Genomic DNA, 19,984 nt, shown 5'->3' with positions numbered 1-19,984 from the left:
TGGATTAATGCCAAGTCAGACTTAGTCTTCTAATCTAAAATTTGTCTCAGAGCTAAAATTACATTAATCTTTTCAGCTTATTTCTTTTACCTTACAATATGACTCTTTTTTCCCTTTTATTTTATTTTTCTTAATTTTTCCCCCCTGGATGTTGGATATATTGGATGAAACAATATTTTCTTTGCTCCTATACACATTACCAAAAAAAAATAATAATAACAAAAAGTATTTTGCAATATTGGCACTAAGAGCTTAAGCAGAGGTTCTCATCAATTTATTAAGCTAAATTTTGAGTTAAAAAAACTCCAAACTTATACATAAGAACTTTACAGGTCTAAACAAAACAAACAAACAAAAATCAATCAAACAAACAACCCCCCCCAAAAAAATCCCCATAAACCCACCAAAATCTGCACTGCATCCAAGTTCTACTTTGCTGATGGGGACAAGATTTTACTGAATCTCTTCTAGCTGTGCTGGGAGCGTGGTGCTGTCTTTTTATTTTCATTATTCAGGGCCAAATCTGATCAAAAATGTTCGGTGTGGAATAAAAATCTTGTGAAAACAAGGCTCCCGAGTAGCATGGGGAAATCAATAGGGTCTGTTGTTTACTCCTCCTACTAGTGCAAAAGCAAAGGGCATCCAGTGAAGCCAGCAGGTGTATGATTGTATGCTTTATGCTTCATTTATTTTTGATTAAGTACCCGTCTCAGATGTTGATTTTTGTAGGGCAAAGTGGTTGTGATATATTTTAGTGAAGCTTCTGAAGTTAGATTCAGAGTCCAGGATGGGTCTAGACTATGGGCTATTCCTTTGTGCCTCCAGTCAGCTGCCCAATGTGTTCCAGAGCTCCTCTCTCTCCTTACTAGATCATGATCATCTATATCCGACTTGCTTGCTGCTAGTTTGTCTAGGTATCAGGCGGCAACTGAATGTGGGGGGACTGCCAGATGCCATGGAAAATGCCTAAAAGCAACGTCTCGTCTAGACGCAGCCCAGCTTGGTGAGTGTGGCAAAAAGCGACGCGAGAGCAAAAGGAGCACCAACAGCAGCGAAAACGGTCCCAGCGCTGAGGCTGAGGCGGCAAACTTCATGCGCTGCTCCGGAGCGAGCGCGGCGGCGGGAGAGCGGCGGAGCTGCCCTGCCCTGCCCGCCCTGGGCCCGGCGGAGGGCGGGGCGCTGTCCCCGCCGTGGGTGCTGAAGGGGCGGCGCCCGTCCGGCACCTGCCGCCCGTCGCGACCCGCTGCTAGCGGAGCTTCAGCAGTCCGCAGTCGGCCATGGCAGCGCTCCTCTGCCTCGGTAAGTGCCGCGGGAGGAGGGGAGGGAGACAGCCCCCCGGCTGGCCAGGACCCTCGCTTCTCCCCGAGCTCTTTCCTCGGCGGGTTCCCCTACAGCTCCCTGCCTAATCTGCATCACCTGGGGAGCGTCAAGTGGAGGGGGGGGAGGGTGCAACCGGGTACCTGTCGAGGGTTCGTACCAGCCTGCGATGCCCAGGCCCTGCGGCTTGGCTCAGATGTCTCCAACCCGGCTCCGGGCAGTGTCTGAAGCGGGAGTTAGGGCAGGGTAGCAGAGTCGGTAGCAGCAAAAAGTTGAACCGGCGAGGCACACAAATGGGATGCCCTGTAAATAGCAGCCACTTGTTTGCCCAGTAGAGAGCATTTCGTGCTGGCAGCTATACAAAGAGAGCTATCAACATTTCTCTTTGTGTCTAAGTGGAGAAAAAGGGAAAATCAACAAAGGCGGCACAGAAGAAATCAGTAGAAAAGAATACATTGAGACGAATATATTCAAGTTTCTTTTTTTCTCCTTTTCATGTCTCTACATAGAGCATACATGCTGGTCTCTAGAACCCCACTGCTCTAAACTCATATCCCACTGTTAAAAACTTTCTGTAGGCAGCTCTGTCCCAGGTTTTGTTAAAATAAAGTTATCCTTTAACACTTTGGAAATATGAACTACACTCAAATATAGCTTGCTTTTTGCCTTTGGAACTGGTTACCTCGGGGCTCTTGCACTTGGATAGAAACCATAGCCTAGTTCCCTGTTATTCTTGGTTATCTCACAGGTAATAATTCTGCAGCCTTGGAAGAGACACTGTAATTCCTCCATCACTTTGTCCTCAGTTTGCCAAATGAAGGTGGTAAAATATCCTTCCCCTCCTCCCTTTTCGCTTTTGACACCAAATTCCAATTCTCTTCCTCCCTAGTGAGCCAATAGGCACCTGTAGAAAAATACACTTGGAGAAATCTAAATTCATGTAAAAATTAATCACTCTAAAACTGTATAGGGTTAACACTCCTACAAAAACTTTCAGCTACAAACTACCCCATAACTCTTCAAGGTGTAAAGTGGTGGCTGAGTTCTCCAAACAAAAGAGTAAATAACTAAAGCAAATGACTAAAGTACTAACTCTTAATTTAAGCAACTGTATCAGCTACAGTGCACCAGATTCTAAAATCATATTGGCCAGCTTGTTTCATGTAGGCTTGTCACAGTGTCCCCTCTGTACTGCTGTACAGCTATAATAAGCATAGGTAGCCTTTTACATGTCTCTCACACACTAGATGCTATTGTTATAAAGTATTCAGTGTTGCTTCATCTTTATCAACATACAACCAGAAAGTGTTTGCTACAACAGAGTGCTATTACATCACAGGTGAGCATAAAATCACCCTAAACAGAGTAGTACCTCTAAAGAGTAGAGTCTCTTCAAGATTATTGAGAGCAATATGTGATGTCTCATTTCTTATTTCTCAAAATGTGTAATTGGAAACATGCCACTTCTCTGGATGTGATCTGGACAGTTCCTGAAAGAGTATTTCATGCCTCATGTAGATGGTGTTTGAGCAATTAAACAGTGCTGGCAGTTCCTCAGACTCCATATGAATTACCCTGAACATAAGCGAAAACAGGAGACTCAGTCTGTGGGATGCTATGTCCCTCAACACATGAGGGACACTCTTGCATGAGGTGTTCAGCAGCTAGTAAGGCCTGAAATCATGCATCTGAAACTCAATTTCAAATAAAATTGGGACATGTGGCTAGCAATTAGAGGTTGTGTTACCATGGGAATGCTGATGAAAGTGCTAAACCTCCAATTTGTCTTTTCTAGCAGAGATTTCAGTTTTTGTAATGCTAAACCTGAGGTGGTGCTGATTTAAAATTCTTTACCTTGAAACATTGGTATCATTGCTCAGTTTCAGAAGTTTTTCGTGCAGTTAACTTGGTTCTTGGGTTTAGTGCACTCGGGGAAGCAGCTAAAGACATAAATGTGGTAGTTGCTGTCAAGAATGACGCATCAGTGAAGTAAAAAAGACAAGAAAAGAAGTGAAAAGTGCTGTAATATGAAATAAAATCTCCTCTATTATCTAACAGATGTGTAGCTGTCAAATCTCTTTCTCACGGTCCATTCAGGAGAATTCCTGTGTAGTTTCTAGGCTGACAAAATTGCAGCCCAAATGAAATGTTAATATCTCTGAATTTTATAGCATTTTCCTTTCTCAAGTTTATTATGGCTCTCAGAACTGCAATTGTTTCTATATATTGATGAATGGATGTCATACATAGTTATGGCTGACATTATAACACCTGGGTAAAACCAAAATACATCCCACTGCAATGTCACAGATTTAAACCCCACTTTTAATTTTTAAGTGATGAAGCTGAAGAAAAGGTTTATTCTGTTAAAATGTTAACTTGATGGGAAAATTGAATCTAGAGATAAGTCACAATAAATTATGTAAATGGAGAAAAAACTTAACACAATATCTATTAGATAGTAATTATATTATATCTTTACAGTGCTGCTCATGTACTTCACAAGTATATCTACTACCCAGACTACTGACTGCATGCACTTGAGGGAGCAATGCATAAATGCTGCAAATGAATGTGAAAGTGCCTGGAATGCTGTTGAAGATGCCTGCAATATTTCAGGTAACTCTTTATGGTGCACACAGCTTTGTTTTCGGCTGCTGAGTATGCATTGTTTACCATAATGTTGCAGTGGTCAGTGCATTAAGGCAGTGGGTTTTCAAAGAGTAAATGATGACAGGGCAGTAAACTTCTGAAACTCTTGAGAGTGGCCAATAATATTTCCAGTGACAGTCATACTGTCTCTTCAGCAAGGTAATAAAAATGTATGGACTCTGAACTGACTCAATCTGAACCAACTTAAGAACGCTGAATTCAGAAGAAACTGCTCTCGTGGGAGCCTGTTAAATAAAACCAGCATCCAGCTGGTAAAATCTTCCAACTTTGCTTTCACAGTATCACAGTATCACAGTATCATCAGGGTTGGAAGAGATCTTACAGATCATCAAGTCCAACCCTTTACCACAGAACTCAAGGCTAGACCATGGCACCAAGTGCCACGTCCAACCTTGCCTTGAACTGCTCCAGGGACGGCGACTCCACCACCTCCCCGGGCAGCCCATTCCAGTGTCCAATGACTCTCTCAGTGAAGAACTTTCTCCTCACCTCGAGCCTAAATCTCCCCTGGCACAGCCTGAGGCTGCGTCCTCTTGTTCTGGCACTGGCCACCTGAGAGAAGAGAGCAACCTCCTCCTGGCCACAACCACCCCTCAGGTAGTTGTAGACAGCAATAAGGTCACCCCTGAGCCTCCTCTTCTCCAGGCTTTCAATGTTTTGGAAATACTTCTTTGAATAACACCTACGTGTCAGAGTGATGGCATGATAAAATGCAGATTACAATGTGACTAAGCCCCCTTGGATGTTTAAACATATTCTCACATAAACAAAAGAAGAAAAAAACAGTCTCTTTCTCTGTGTATTCACTTCCAATGCTTGCTGCATCATTTCCAAGTGAAGCATGTTTTCAGTGGGTGAAAAACAAATATTACAAGTTTGACTTGAAACTTCTTCATCTCTGTTGTTCAGATGAAAATGTTCCTTTCTTAAAGGCCTGTCACCTTTTTGAACAAATCTTGGGTATCTGTTACCATCTCTTACTTTCTCCCTGCACCAGATCTTGCTGTCATGTGTCGAGTACTCACTTGCCAGGTGCTGTGAATATGGAAGGGAGAAGAGTGTTACTGTCATTAGACCAAGCTAGTAGTGACACCTTTGTTGACTGATAAATGTCAAGAGCCTTGCTCTTCCAAGGCTGCATCTGTACTAGCACATCAAATGGGCCAGGCACTATTTGCTGGCCCTCAGTTCAATCATCACGGGGCAGCATGCATCTAGATAATTGAACTGTCTTACCCCAGTGCTAGCTGCACAAACCTGTCCTTGAGGAGTGACTTCAGATCCATGGTAGCTTCACAGTCTGTCTGGCTTAGTCCAGACCAAGTGCTATACAAAAGTGCAACAGTATAACACAGTCACTGCCCATCAGTCTATTCCATGCCCTGCTCCTGTTCATAAATGCAGCCAAGCATATTTCATGGCATAACTGCCATGTCTAGCAAATTAATTATATAAGGCAGGTCACTGGGAATCTGAGGTATCTATATCTCTGTGCAAAGCTGCCTTCTTATTTTGACATAACATTAGCCATATCCTCATGCCAAAACCTGAGTCTTGATTGCATCAGAGTTGATAAAGTGAATGTCCCTCTGTCTTACCATCAGTCTCCCATCTGGTCCTCATGAGAAGCAAGGCAGCAGAAGATGCTGCCTGAAATCATCCTTAATAATCCATTGCTAGAACATTCATCTGCAGTTTAAGCTACCTGAATGTCTCCATCTCTTCATTTGTTGCAGATATTTGAAGTGTCCCAAGTCACAAAGCAGTATTCAGGATAATTATTGCAGAAAAGGAATTGAGGAGTCCTTTTTAGTGTGTCCTGTTCCAGATATGTACCTGCTCTGCATGGAGTGGCTGAGTACTCGTAAGAACAGACAGAGTAAATGAAAAATACATGATAATCTAATGGTTAAAACCCAGTCCCCAAAGGAATTGGGTTTCAGTTTGTGTTCTATCAAGTTTTTAAATATTTTATGTGAAGTGGAACAGTTTCAGCAAACATGACTGCTGTTTGGGGGAAAAAAAACCCAAACCAAACAAACAAAACCCACCCCACTATTGGAATATGCAGTGCTCTCAGACTCAGTATAGTGATCTAAAGATGAGCTCCCTAGAACCAAACCTCTTCCCAGCATCACAAGAAGCAGAATTCGCTTCTCTTGCATCATTCACAAAGGCATTAGCACCAAGACTACTTGATACCAAGATCAAAATTTGTACTGTAGGCTATTCTTCATCATATCTTGCTACCAGATGAAGTGTGCCAGCATAATGATTTCTGTAGTCTCCCTTTTGGATTTGTTGTGTTGTCACATAATATCTTATTTCCCTCACTGTGAGGGACAGTAAGTGTTTACCCACCATTATTACTGGTATTTGTAACTGGGTCAGACAAACCTGCTGCAGTTAAACCCTTTGTGTGACTTTTTTTCATCTCTATGTTTCCTATGTGGTATGAGTTCAATAAATTAGCCCCTCAGGCTGTAACCTCCAAGTGAAATGTGTATGTTATCAAGACATCCACCTTTTGTTCTTTGGAGCAGGTCTGGGGGCACTCTCCCAATGACTGCAGAAGTCCTTCTTTCTCTGTCAAATTTTCCATCACTGCTTCCCTGCTACTACAGCAGCATTTTCATAGTCACAGTTTATAGTCCTCTGAGTCTTTTCTTTTGCTTCTGTTTACTCTGAGTCTGTTCTTTTACTTCCTTTTCTGTGCTATTGAAAAAAAAAAAAAACAAGGAGGGAGGGGAGATGAACATATCTGAGTCACCTTTCAGATCAGAATGGAAAATACTGAAATACTTTGTTTTGATGGAATCAAACTTTTTCTCTTTGAAAATGTCAGAAATGTGTTACTGCAGAAGAAGGATTTTAGGATTCGGGTTCTACTGGGTTTTTTCCTTCTTTTAGTCACTGATTTAAAAAAAGAAATAGAAGATTGGGAGCTTTCTTTTAACCATGAATATTCATTTTTGGTAATTTTTCAGAAGTGGAAACAAAAAAAAAAACAAACAAGAAAAATAAAATCTTAAATAAAATTATTAAATATTGAGGAATCACTCTTGGAATTAGATTTGGAAGAGTCTATTTTTCTTAAAACAAACAAACAAAATGATTGAGGTTGGAAGGGATTTCTGGTGACTGAGTCCAAACCCCCTGATCAAGCTAGGGTCAGCTGCCGACTGTCTTCCAGGATTATGTCCAGTTGGATTTTGAACATATCCAGTGATGGAGGCACCAAAGCCTGTTAGATGACTCTCATATTCAGACTATTTTTTCTAATCCTTCAATGGAATTTCTTGTACTTGAGTTTGTACCTCTTCTTTTGTCACTAGATACCACTGAGGAGTCTGTCCCTGCCTTACTCACCTCCCTCCCATCAGGTATTTATACACACAGACATGTGTATTGTTATGATTCTGAGTCTTCTCTGCTCCAGACTGAGCAATCCCTGCTCTCTGAGTCTCACTTTGTGGGACAGATGCTACAGTGCATTAATCACATCTGTGGCACTTTGCCATGGCCACTTCAGTATGTCCATGTTACTTTAGTCCTCAGGAGCCCAGCATTGGACACAGCAATCCAGTGGTCATCTCACCAGTATTAAAGAGGAAAACCCAGTGTTTTCCTCTGCAGTGTTTAGATGCAAATCCTTCTAAGATGACTGAAGTGCTGACTGTGCAAGAACAGAGATTATCACCATGGGAGTGTCAGCTTCTGCTCTGTCATGCTTCTGTCAGTGTTTCCATGTACACACACTATGTACATACAAATAAATCAGATTATGAATAATGTCTGCCAAGCATTAGCTCAGAGACTACTTTTTGTAAATGCCTCAGAAGAGTTCATATAAGTTAAATTATATTACCTAGAGCTAATCAATGGTGAAGTAGAAATAATTGAAAACCAACAATAAAATATTTTCTAGTGTTCATTACAGCTGAACTAACACTGTGTATAAACAGACCTATACTGACAATAGGTTGGTTCTACACAGCTTTCAAGAAGCCAGGAAAGGGAACCTCATAGATCTGATCTGCTTTCTGATTCTATGTCCTAACCCCACAACCTACTTTCCACTTGGTAGTTGTCAGATGTGGTAGCACACAGCCACTGAACACAGCCCCTGAACTTGACTCTTGATCACAACTCTTTAAGGTCATGAAGACAGATCATTTAAGTGATTCATAACACATACTGGTGTGTGTGTTTCTTATTCTACAACCTCTACCCACCTCCACCCCTATGGCATCCTCAGGACCTGAAAGAATACAGTCATAAATTTGTAAATTAGCTAATTTTAACACAAGCCACTTCTAATCTTTCTTGCCATTTTTCTACCCTTGTCCTTCTGATTTTTTCCTCCAAAATTCCCTTATTAACCCTTACTCACTTGATGAGATATAGAGTAACATATACACCCAGCAACCTCCATGGGCCTCCATAGTTCCCATATCTTTCCACCCTGTTTTTGTGGTTAGGGAATGTCCTGTGTCTGCCCTTCAGCAGATGCCCTGGAAAACAGAAAGCAATGAGAGCTGGAGGTCACAGCCATGCTCTTCTAAAAGTGCTGGAGGTGAGTTGGAGATGGGGTTGGAGAGGTGCAGAGAAGCCCAGGCACCATTGCCTCCTCATTTGCTGAGAGAAAGGTGAATTTGGAGCAGAGGCTGAGAACTGCAGCTCTTGCTGGACATCCCTTTCTATCAGTGCACATTTTAATACATCCCCAAAGACTCCTAAGTCACAAAGAGTAACCAGAGAAAGGGCCTTGCAGACACTATTTGCAAAAGGATTTTGGAGTAGCAGGATGGGGATGTGCTCTCTGGAACAACTAATACTCATTCCTGGGGATGTGCACTGTGGAACAACTAATGCTCATTCCTTCAGACACAGGTGAAATGCACTGTTTCCCCTTGCAGACCACCTAGAGTGCTTTCCTGGGCTATTCACGTCAAAAACGCATAAATGACATTAAAAGTCTAATCACATTAATGCTTGTCCATGGTGGCAGTTTACACACGGCTGCTAGCTTTGTGGTTTCACTTGAGTGCACAGCCTCTGTTGCTCTACAGTAGTCACCAGAGAAGCAGCAAGGCAGGAAGCCAGGTGTCACCACTGACAGGGCAGAGACAGTAGCATATGGGCTCGGTTGGATTAAAATCCATCCTTGTGCTGCCCTGTGGCCAGCCTGAATTGTGCGAGCCAGATGCTCCTTATCTTGCGTATGGTGAGATACTTGTGAGAGGAAGAGGGGAAATGTGGAGAGGCTCTGGGACATCCCTGCCTCTTTTTACAAGGTCAACTGTATCTTTCACAAAATAAAACTTAAGTGGTATTAAACTGCTTCTTACTTACCTTTCTTAAGCAACATTAAGTAATTAAATGCCTCTAAAATCTTTTGGTCCATCAAGTAGGGGGTTAATTGATTTACCTTTGTAGTACATACTCTCTACTATACATACAAGGAAATATGACCTGACAGCTTTTGTCTCCTTGTCATGAGTCCAAGTGCACACAAAAGCAGCAGGCTTGAATTTGGACTGACAAACTAAGGGAGGTTGTAGCCAAGTGGGCTTTGGTCTCTTCTGCCAGGCAATCAGCAACAGAAAAAGGGGACACAGTCTCAAGTTGTGCTGGGGAAAGTCTAGGCTGGATGTTAGGAGGAAGTTGTTGTCAGAGAGAGTGATTGGCATTGGAATGGGCTGCCCAGGGAGGTGGTGGAGTCACCATCCCTGGAGGTGTTGAAGCAAAGCCTGGATGAGGCACTTAGTGCCATGGTCTAGCTGACTGGATGATCTTGGAGGTCTCTTCCAACTTGGTTGATTCTATGATTCTATGATTTCTTTTAAATAGTCACTTCTCCCTTATTCTTATTATTAAAAAAGAAATACAACTCAAAATATTCTTAGACTGCATTCAACCTGCTGTCATTTCCAAACCACATTTCCAGGCAATGAAGTTGTTCCATGGGGTAGCAGTCTGAGGGAATATCTAAATGGCCCAGCTCATGCTATGTGAGAAGAGGAGGCTCAGGGGTGACCTCATTGCTGTCTACAACTACCTGAGGGGTGGTTGTGGCCAGGAGGAGGTTGCTCTCTTCTCTCAGGTGGCCAGCACCAGAACAAGAGGACACAGCCTCAGGCTACACCAGGGGAAATTTAGGCTCTTCACTGAGAGAGTCATTGGACACTGGAATGGGCTGCCCAGGGAGGTGGTGGAGTCACCGTCCCTGGAGCTGTTCAAGGCAGGATTGGACGTGGCACTTGGTGCCATGGTCTAGCCTTGAGCTCTGTGGTAAAGGGTTGGACTTGATGATCTGTGAGGTCTCTTCCAACCCTGATGATACTGTGATACTGTGATCTGAACTAGATCTGCCACCCTTTAGGATAGGGTTAGTATCACCAGGACCATACCTGCTCTTCTGCATTCCATCTTGTATGCTCGTACATGGCAGTTACCTGCAGCATGAACCCCTGTCCCTGTACCAGGCACCTCATTTCCACACAGGACCAGCATGAGTGTCTCAGTGCCACAGATCATATTGTGTTCCTCGTCTCCTGTCCACCTATTTCTTTTGGTCTCTGTGCCTCATCTACATAGACTAAAAGGTATGAGCTTAAGTTTTTATGTACTTTGGAAATGAGCACAGAGGCAGACATTCTCGCAATGGGTTAGATCAAATAAAAGGTGGCAACATTTTATCCAAACTTTATTATATCATTTTGAGTATTATATAAATTCTGACAGGTTCTCAAACAAAATGAAGTTCAAACCATCTTCTCTTGGCAAAGCAGATGATTTTTGTGCTTCAATTGAATTGTTTTATGTAACACATCCCTTAAGCATTCATAAACATTAACAACATTATCATTTTAATGGTGAGTTCTAGGTAATAAATGCAAGGCAGAAGATACTATTGGATGTAATAGAATCATCCAGGTCCTGGCTGAAAAATATCCAGAATTTAAAAGCTGCATCTGCACTACAGATAATTTCTGTAGCATCATGACTTTTCTTGGGAAACAGTGCAGCACTACTAAAGGTAACTAAGTCTAAGTTTTAATTATGAAGAGAAATATATCATTTTGTAACTCTAGTTTTAACTGGATTCAAGTTTCTGTGCATACTCCTCAAGTCTGATAATTCCCCCCCCCAAAAAAAAAATTACTTTTGTCTTTGTGATGCTCTCCAACATGTGTACAAAAGCAATGCCACAGCTGCTTTAAAATGAACAAAGCCAGTAAACAGATGTGATAAATTCAATGTCTGAAGCTCATGCTTCATCCAGTGGAAAGCAAGAATGAAAATACAATGTGTATTGGGGCCCACTTTTTGCCCAAGGACTCTTCAGCACCACTGCATCTGTTATGTAGAGAGAGTCATGTCCTACTGCATGGGAGTGTGAGCAACTGGGGATGCACAGGTGTGCAGCTGTGTCACACAGTATTACAGAAACTACATCTAGGAGAGGCTACTGAGTGTGACAAACACACAGCTTCATAAAGCTGTACAAGGTATATATAATGTATCCTTTCAAAAAGGTCATCAATGAGCTCAGCTCCTTTACATTTATTTTCTTCTTATTTTGAAAACTTTTTTGCCTTCAGAAAACCTGACTCTGTAAGTGAGAATTACTTGGCTCATGAAAGTGTTGCAGTTTCTCATCCAGTGCCTCCTGGATTGGATTAACAAGTATCAAAGCTAACATAAGAGAGTTAATATCAGACAGTGAATGAGAGTCTGGAAACTGAGCCCCAGGGTTGATTTCTGGTGCTGATTCATCATTCCCTGCTGGTATCAATCAGCACACACCATATAGTAGTGGAATATGTAGCTGTATTGCAGAATAAATCACAACATCCTGGTCTGTTACTCCTTGCCTCAAAGAAGAAGAGTTGATGCCTAAGGTGTGATGTTGATGTCACTGGAACAGTTGCTTTTGCTTCTAGCAAGATGAAGCAATTTTTGCTGGTTGAGATTACATTTCCTACCAGTCTAGCAAGCAGATTGGATAGAGTAACTCTAGGATCAGATTTACCTGCAGATGATAGCTTCTGGTGTTGGTAGATACCTTCAGGAGAAATTGTCCCTAATTTAAATGACTATTTTAGGTAATGAATGAACCATCTTCTGGAACTGTCATTCTCTCTTTACAAATGATGGATTGAATTAAGATGGTAATCCGTGATATATCCAATCTGTAGGTGGTTAAAACTATGTGAGATCAAGCCCTTTACACAGTAATTTGAGTAGAATTTCTCTTATTACTGTCAGTAGCTGAGTTGTTGTATAACACAGTTACCAGGAGAGAGTAAGCACGAGGAAGATTCATTAGTTTGCCAGGCTCTGAAATGATTATGTATTCACACACAGCTCAGAAGGTAAAACAGGGCTTTTTCATTCATTCGTTTTGAGCTGACCAGTGATGATGCTTCATCTTCCATTTGAGTTGTATCTTTCTTTGTACCAAATATTCTGTCTGTGCAGGATATTTTGAAACTTCCTCAAGATCAGATACGGGACTGAATTTCAGGCACCACAAAAACCCCAAAGACCGAAGACACCCTGAAGAATTGGAGAATGACTGCAGCATGGCAAAACAGCGCTGTCAAGAGGACCCTTACTGCTCTGTAGTGTACAAAAGCTTCCAGAGAGCATGCCAGGTGGGCATGGCAAAATGCAGGCTCCCAATAATCAATCAGATGTGCTTGTCAGCATGGAAAGAACTAAGGAAAACAGTTCTGGGAGAGTGCAAGTGCTCAGAGCCACTTCAGATGAGATGCACTGAAACATGGAAAGAAATGTTTAACAACCCTTGTTTACAATACTCTCAAGAAAGTCAGGCTTCAGCAGCTAGTGAAAGTTACAATGATGATGATGATGAGGAGGAGGAGGACGCCTACACAGGTTGGTCATATTCCAGCAGTCTGAATGCTTTCTTACATATCAATACTTCCATATCAATAGTGTGCAGAAGTCTGTGAAAAAGGTTTTCCTAGAAACAGGATAGTTTTAACAGGCTTATTTAGGTGCAAATCAATAATCTGATAGCAAAATGATAGCATGTGTGCAAATGCTATGGTCCTTCAATGTGTTAATTTGACACAATCTGATTCAAATCAGTCCCTTTTGGTATTACACTGTAACTAGGAACATTATAGAATCATAGAATCAGCCAGGTTGGAAGAGACCTCCAACATCATCCACTCCAACCTAGCACCTAGCCCTAGCCAGTCAACTAGACCATGGCACTAAGTGCCTCAGCCAGGCTTTGCTTCAACACCTCCAGGAGTGGTGACTCCACCACCTCCCTGGGCAGCCCATTCCAATGCCAATCACTCTCTCTACCAACAACTTCCTCCTAACATCCAGCCTAGACTTCCCCTGGCACAACTTGAGACTGTGTCCCCTTGTTCTATTGCTGGTTACCTGGCAGAAGAGACCAAAGCCCACCTGGCTACAACCTCCCTTCAGGTAGTTGTAGACAGCAGTGAAGGCCCCCTGAGCCTCCTCTTCTCCAGGCTAAAATGTGCTAGGAAAGGGTTTCTAAATATGTGGTATCTAGAAGTTGTTGTTACGATTCAAAACATAAATAGTTATTTTAAAGTTATCTTGAAATGTAACCAATAATAATCATTTTCTAATAACAAGAATTGTCTGCTTGCCTTGACTTTAGAGTATGACAAGCAAATAGTTGAGCTTGAAAACTGTGTGCATTGAAGAACAATTTAAGGCCTCTATCCTCTATTTATTCACAAGAAATTGGACTTTATACTGCACTCAACAGCTCTACAACTATTCTTGAGCTCACACAGTCTATAATTACATAGAGAATATTATGTGCAACCATTGATAAACTGTGCTTTCACCCCCAAAAGTTATGAATGTCTGTAAAAATCTGAGTTTATTCACAAGCTGACAGGTCCTATTTGGTTAAGGTAATTTGTTTCATTGTTGTTTATTTTTACTACTGGCACTCTATCAGTTACACAGCCAATATTCTAAAGTTAAAAACTAAGCTAAAATGAGACTTATCACTTATGCCTATTATCTGTATCATTTTGTTCTAGATGATATTAGTACAGAAACAAAAATACAATGGAGTTTATCTACTCTTTCTAAAAAGGGTAAGTCTGAATTTATTTATGAATCCTAATGACTGGGCTTACCTCTGTATTTCAGATAGTCTGAAGTACATTTGGAGACTAAAATTAATACTGAAGAGCAGGGAGTCAATAGATACAATATATTTACTTTTAAGCTACTGATTAGATCAGAATAGGGAAAAAAAAAAAGTCAGGTAACAATAGTGATTCTGTAAATTTACAGAGGCAAATCTTATTCCTCAAACATCTTAGGGTCAGAAACACTTATATCTTCTGGAAGGTTTATAGCACAGGCTAGGAATACCCAAACTAGCTTTAAAAGCATGTAAATGTCATTTATATTCTCTTTTCTATTACTCATTATGTGGCCCAGCATAAGACTGCATGTGATAGATTTCAGCAGTTTCAGGTGTCCACTAACTACTGCCTTCCAAAAGCCATACATGAAGAAATTTCCATCTTGACAATTTTCACTTCCTTCTCCTCTGCTTACCTGGCCAGGGCAGAAGGGTCACTTACAAAAGGGTTAGTTAAGAAAGCCAAGCATGGGAGGGAGAAATATGAAGAACACATAATAGGCTTAAAAGAGGCAATGCTGGAAAGGCTGAATCAGTGTTTTGGGGAGTCAAACCTGTTTCTAATGGGAACATTGCAGGTAGGTTGACTACTAATCAGCACTTGAGAAAGGTTTTCTTGTGGTTTCATTTTTAAAATGGTTACTCTTTCTAGCATACAGAACAAACAGAACCTGTCTGGATGTGAACAAGGAGTGTGTTGAAGATGAAGTTTGCAATAAACAGTTGTCCCTGTACCTTAAGATTTGCTCAGTAAATAAGAAGTGCGACATGGAAGAATGTCAAGGAGCCATAAGGTTCTTCTATCAAAATATGCCTTTTGAGGTTGCCCAGATGATGACATTTTGTGATTGTATCCAGCATGATGAATCCTGCCACAGAGCCAAAGAACTTCTTCATGGCAAGCCCTGTGCCGTTACTACCGTTCCACCCCCATCGTGTCTGAATGTAATTCGCATGTGTGAAGAGAATGAATTTTGCAGGCAAGTAGACAAAACTTTTTTTGCCTAGCAATGTGCCTGCAAATAAGGATTTTATCAAAGAATTGTTGTATATATGCCCTGTAGCTCATCTATAGCACATTTTTTTCCCCGTATCTGTTTCTATTGTATAGTATCATTGCTGTTTGATATCCTCACAGATGTTTGCATCAACTGTGGTAATTCCACGAGTAAAGGGAAAAGTTTCCTTTCCAGAAAGATCTGGAATCTAGTGTGGGCTTTCTTTCTGCCTCTTTCATGACTCTTAACACTATCTGCTGGACAAACTATGCCACTGTGTATTTTCATTACCACTCTCTTCAGAAAACACCTGTCAGTCTGCACCTTTGCCCCCTAGCAGTTGGCCCAAATTGTGCAGCAGACTGCACAAAGTTTGTTTGCTTGAAGTAATTACCTCTTCCATGGCAGAGTCTGACCTACTGTACACAATGGCCATGTAACCAATATGGCCCAGTCAGAAAACTGTTGTCTTATTCTTTTCATCTCAAGCATACTGATACTTGAAAATAAGCTCCCCTGAAACATACACAGACCACCAAACTCATGAAGATACTGTGACGTTTTGGGTGTTACCCACCTTTTGGGTGTCACCCACCTTTTGGGTGTTACCCACCCCTCCACACTTTGGAAATCACCCAGACTAGACTCAGCCAGCTCTGGAAATGGAATGAAGCTTATATTTGCAGCTTAGCTCAATATACAAGCAGATATTTACAGTATATACAGTTATAGACAGAAATAGACAAGGGAAAAGGGAATATAGAAACACAACTCCCCTCCCAGAAACCTGAGTCCCCAGGAGAGGCTCCCAACCACCCCTTCACCTTCCCCCTACCCCTCTCAACCTTACCCCAGTCCCAAGGAAGAATGGAGGTTCAGCCAGCAGGTTAGGAAGCAAAGTAGATTAGTCCAAAATGGAGGGTGAGGTTAGAGAGAGATGCAGGTCAGAGCTCCCCAGCAGGAGATGTGTGTTATCTATGTTTTGATTTTTGTTTTTATACATCTCAGCATGCCTATGAGCAAGGTAGACATCAGTCTTGTTTTCCTTTCACAGCCTGTAGTCTAGTTCTCACCAATACATTCTAGCTAGGTTCAAACTAGCACAATCCACCCCTGTCTACCTCACTCAGAGTATTGCTAAGAAGTATCTGATCTAATCTAAAACAATACTTACACTAATGAATGTCACAAGCTCAGTTCACACTTCATTCTGGCTACCTCAGACATTTTTAGCTTTGATTTTATTTCAGAAAACATGCAACAGAATTAGTCCATATTCATAGCTCATTTGTGCATGGTCACTTTTGTTTTTCAGTGTAGTCATCAGTTCCCTTGTGAGTTAGACCTGATTTTTACCTCAAAGCTATGCTCAAATTAACTTTCAGTCAACAAACCAGGAGGCCAAGAGATGCTTGTGGTTCCATGCAGGCTATGCAGACTGACATCAGTGGGAACTGTCCCTTGTTTCAAGAATAATTGGACTACAAATGTATGTCTATGCATGTGCATATGTACACATGTAATATCATAACAGACTTGCTGAACTACCCATTATTTTGGAAACATTCATGTTTCCTGCCACTAAGTGGATAGAATTAGCAAAATTAGTCTGTGAATTAAGACTAGCCATACCTATAAATCAGGAGGTGAATAAAAATAATTCCATTAGCACAGGGGTGGCATCTGGTTTGAAATTTTTTTGCTTGTGTAATGAGAACATTTATTGTAAATGTCCCAGATGGCATTTTAATAGTCCATGTTTGTTTCCATGTGACTTGCTTGTTACAGCTACATGATACCAACAGTATATTAATAACCTAATTTTATGGTTAAGGAAATAATTATTTAATATACCAATGAACAATATACAGCAAAAGCTTACCCACTTTATCTCCTAATATTTAATGCAAGCAGTAGATTGGTTTTTAATTAACAAATTTCTCAGTTCACTTTTAACAGATGCTTTCTGTTGTCATATAGAGTGCATGGAAGGCCAACTTCATTCTAAAAGCAAACAAACTGAAACTCTTTGAGGTTGTCGTGCTGGGAAACAAGTTAAATCTTCTTGTGTCATTAATATTTAAGGTTAAGTGAATTACTCCTGAGCCTTGGACATTTTGTATTGTGTTAGGGGGAGGAGAGGTTTGTGTTGGACACAGATTATTTTATGTAAAGTAAGTTGAACATTCATTCTTCCTCCACACTGTCTGCCACAGGCCTCAGTGCCATGGGTATAAGAAAAGACAGGGAGAAGGCTTAACATAAGCAAGTTCCAATCCAGTTTATTGCACCCCAAGCATGGGCTTATATACTTTCTACCAGAAGGCTACATAACAGAGTTACAAATCATGTTAGGCTCTAATTGGTTACATACATTTGCGTTAGGACTAGGTTAGGATTACACACTAATTAGCATAGGCATTCTTCATGTTCTCTCAGCAACACATGCACTGTGTCTAAGCAGTCTGTCAGCAAAGATAGGCAGAAACCACAGACTCCAGCCTTACAGTTGTTTATATTTGTTACACCACTCTCTAAGGTCATTCCAACCTTCCACTTCATCTCTATTCAGCATACTGAACTCGTGCACTCTCGCCTGTCCATGACTGATGTTCCACTGTGTTATATTCCAATAGCTGTCCCACAGTCAGGCAATTCTGTAAAATTACTGCATTTGATGTTACTAGATCCAACAACCGTCCAATAAACTGATCTACTAGAAGAGGAGGCTCAGGGGGGACCTTATTGCTGTCTACAACTACCTGAGGGGTGGTTGTGGCCAGGAGGAGGTTGCTCTCTTCTCTCAGGTGGCCAGCACCAGAACAAGAGGACACAGCCTCAGGCTGTGCCAGGGGAGATTTAGGCTTGAGGTGAGGAGAAAGTTCTTCACTGAGAGAGTCATTGGACACTGGAATGGGCTGCCTGGGGAGGTGGTGGAGTCGCCGTCCCTGGGGCACTTCAAGGCAAGGTTGGACATGGCACTTGGTGCCATGGTCTGGCCTTGAGCCCTGTGGTAAAGGGTTGGACTTGATGATCTGTGAGGTCTCTTCCAACCCTGATGATACTGTGATACTGTGTGATACTGTGATGACTGGTCTAATTTCTCTATCTTCATTTCCTCTCTGAAGGGCTGAGACTGTTGACATTTACCCTGAGTTTCACTGAACTCTGGGAAAATCACCCCACAGGTGCTCACTGGACATGCCATGGCTTTTTCTCCAATTTTTTTTTTTAGTAAAACCAAGTTTTTTCCTGAAATTAAAGTTTTGCAGATTTTACTGAAAGTGAAAATCAGGGTAGAATTTAGGCCAGCTGTCACAAAATGTTGTTGTTTTTAAAGCTTCATTGGTGCCTTCGGACTACATTTTCTTTCCGTGATGATCCTTAACTGTCTTTTTTGAGGAGTTTCTAAACTGTCATTGTGTACACCTGATTGTTATTTTTATTTTTCCTACCAGGAAAAAATACACCACTTTTAGGTCAAAGTGCTGGAGACATGTGACCAAAAGATGCTATGCTGATGAAGCCTGCCTTGAAACTTTGATCAAGGGTGACATGCCCTGTTCTGCAAACCCTGATTGCAAAGCAGCCTATATTAGCAACTGGGGCACAATGCTGCGTGTGGAGTGTACCTGTCAGAATCTGCTTCCTGCAGAGCAGGCTTTGTGCAAGCTCTTCCATCACATGCTTCATAGTAAATCCTGCTTCAGTGAGTTACGTGAGTAACACATAATACTTTAAAGAACCATTAGTTTTAAGGGGTATTACAACAGTGGCTGTCGTGGAGGGGTCCTCTGCTGCCTACGCTGGTTGTGGCAGAGGGGAGAAATTAATTGGGCTGCCCAGGGAGGTGGTGGAGTCATCGTCCTTGGAGGTGTTCAAGAAAAGCCTGCATGAGGCACTTAGTGCCATGGTCTAGTTGACTGGCTAGGGCTGGGTGCTAGGTTGGAGTGGATGATGTTGGAGGTCTCTTCCAACCTGCTTGATTCTATGATTCTATGAAAGGGATCATTGCCTCTAGAACTGGTGTAAACAGACCTGCAAGTGGCATCTACACCACCACATCTTTCCACTCTTCTATGGCAATGTCTTGTTGCAAATGTTTGCTCCTGGGGCTGTGCTTGGAGGAGTAAAGATTGCTGTGGGCTCAGCAAAGGCAGGAACTGTGAGTAACTGGCTGCTTTATGAGATATGAGGGAGGTGGTGGAGTCACCATCCCTGGAGGTGTTGAAGAAAAGCCTGGATGAGACACTTAGTGCCATGGTCTAGCTGGCTGTCTAGGGCTGGGTGCTAGGTTGGCCTGGATGATCTTGGAGGTCTCTTCGAACCTGGCTGCTTCTATGATTCTATGATATGAGCAAAGCATGGATCAGGGCAGTGTAGGCTGTCACCACTAGAATAAGCAAAAATGTTAGTGCCAGAAAGTAAGTTTCCAAAATATTTTCACTCTAGGTTGCACTTTTGGTCTTCACAGAAACACAAATCTACAAGGAGGTTCAGTCCATTGCTATTGAGATGACATTCCAAATTGCAAACAGGAGCCTTTGTCACAATATGTTCATTCCCCCAATGAATAAAAAATTGCCATGCTGCAGTTCACATGAATGTCATTTTGACAGAAGATAAATATTTTCAGATACATTGATGAATCTATGCCCACAGAGAGGACAGTCCTTTGTGAAAGAGTTGAGGCCCAGCAATTCATTTGCAGAATAAGCTTTGTCTTCTGGAAATTTTCCCAAGCTACTACCCATTTTCTCATCATTTCCCTATTGATTCTGTGGGCCCACTTCTTTTGGTGGGGCCATTTCTA

General features: G+C 41.7%; 1 protein-coding gene across 3 annotated transcripts in view; it reads left to right on the top strand.

Annotated features, from left to right (window-relative positions):
• The first annotated feature begins 1,239 nt into the window (after positions 1–1,239).
• GFRAL (GDNF family receptor alpha like) overlaps positions 1,240–19,984 on the top strand; it is a 31,566-nt gene continuing 12,821 nt past the window's right edge. Inside the window, exons 1-7 of one of the 3 annotated variants that reach the window (XM_064145809.1) lie at positions 1,240–1,299; positions 3,802–3,936; positions 10,880–11,032; positions 12,478–12,897; positions 14,061–14,117; positions 14,826–15,153; positions 18,630–18,889. In XM_064145809.1, coding sequence (XP_064001879.1) covers positions 1,278–1,299; positions 3,802–3,936; positions 10,880–11,032; positions 12,478–12,897; positions 14,061–14,117; positions 14,826–15,153; positions 18,630–18,889 — 1,375 coding nt within the window. In that variant the 5' untranslated portion in view covers positions 1,240–1,277. Of the gene's footprint in view, positions 1,300–3,801; positions 3,937–10,873; positions 11,033–12,477; positions 12,898–14,060; positions 14,118–14,825; positions 15,154–18,629; positions 18,890–19,984 lie in introns of all 3 variants that reach the window. The other 2 variants (XM_064145808.1, XM_064145810.1) reach the window with 2 other exon arrangements.

The sequence above is a fragment of the Pogoniulus pusillus genome, chromosome 7, assembly GCF_015220805.1.
Source record: "Pogoniulus pusillus isolate bPogPus1 chromosome 7, bPogPus1.pri, whole genome shotgun sequence".
NCBI lineage: Eukaryota > Metazoa > Chordata > Aves > Piciformes > Lybiidae > Pogoniulus > Pogoniulus pusillus.
Note: the sequence above shows the minus strand (reverse complement) of the source record. Positions and strands in the feature narration are given on the sequence as shown.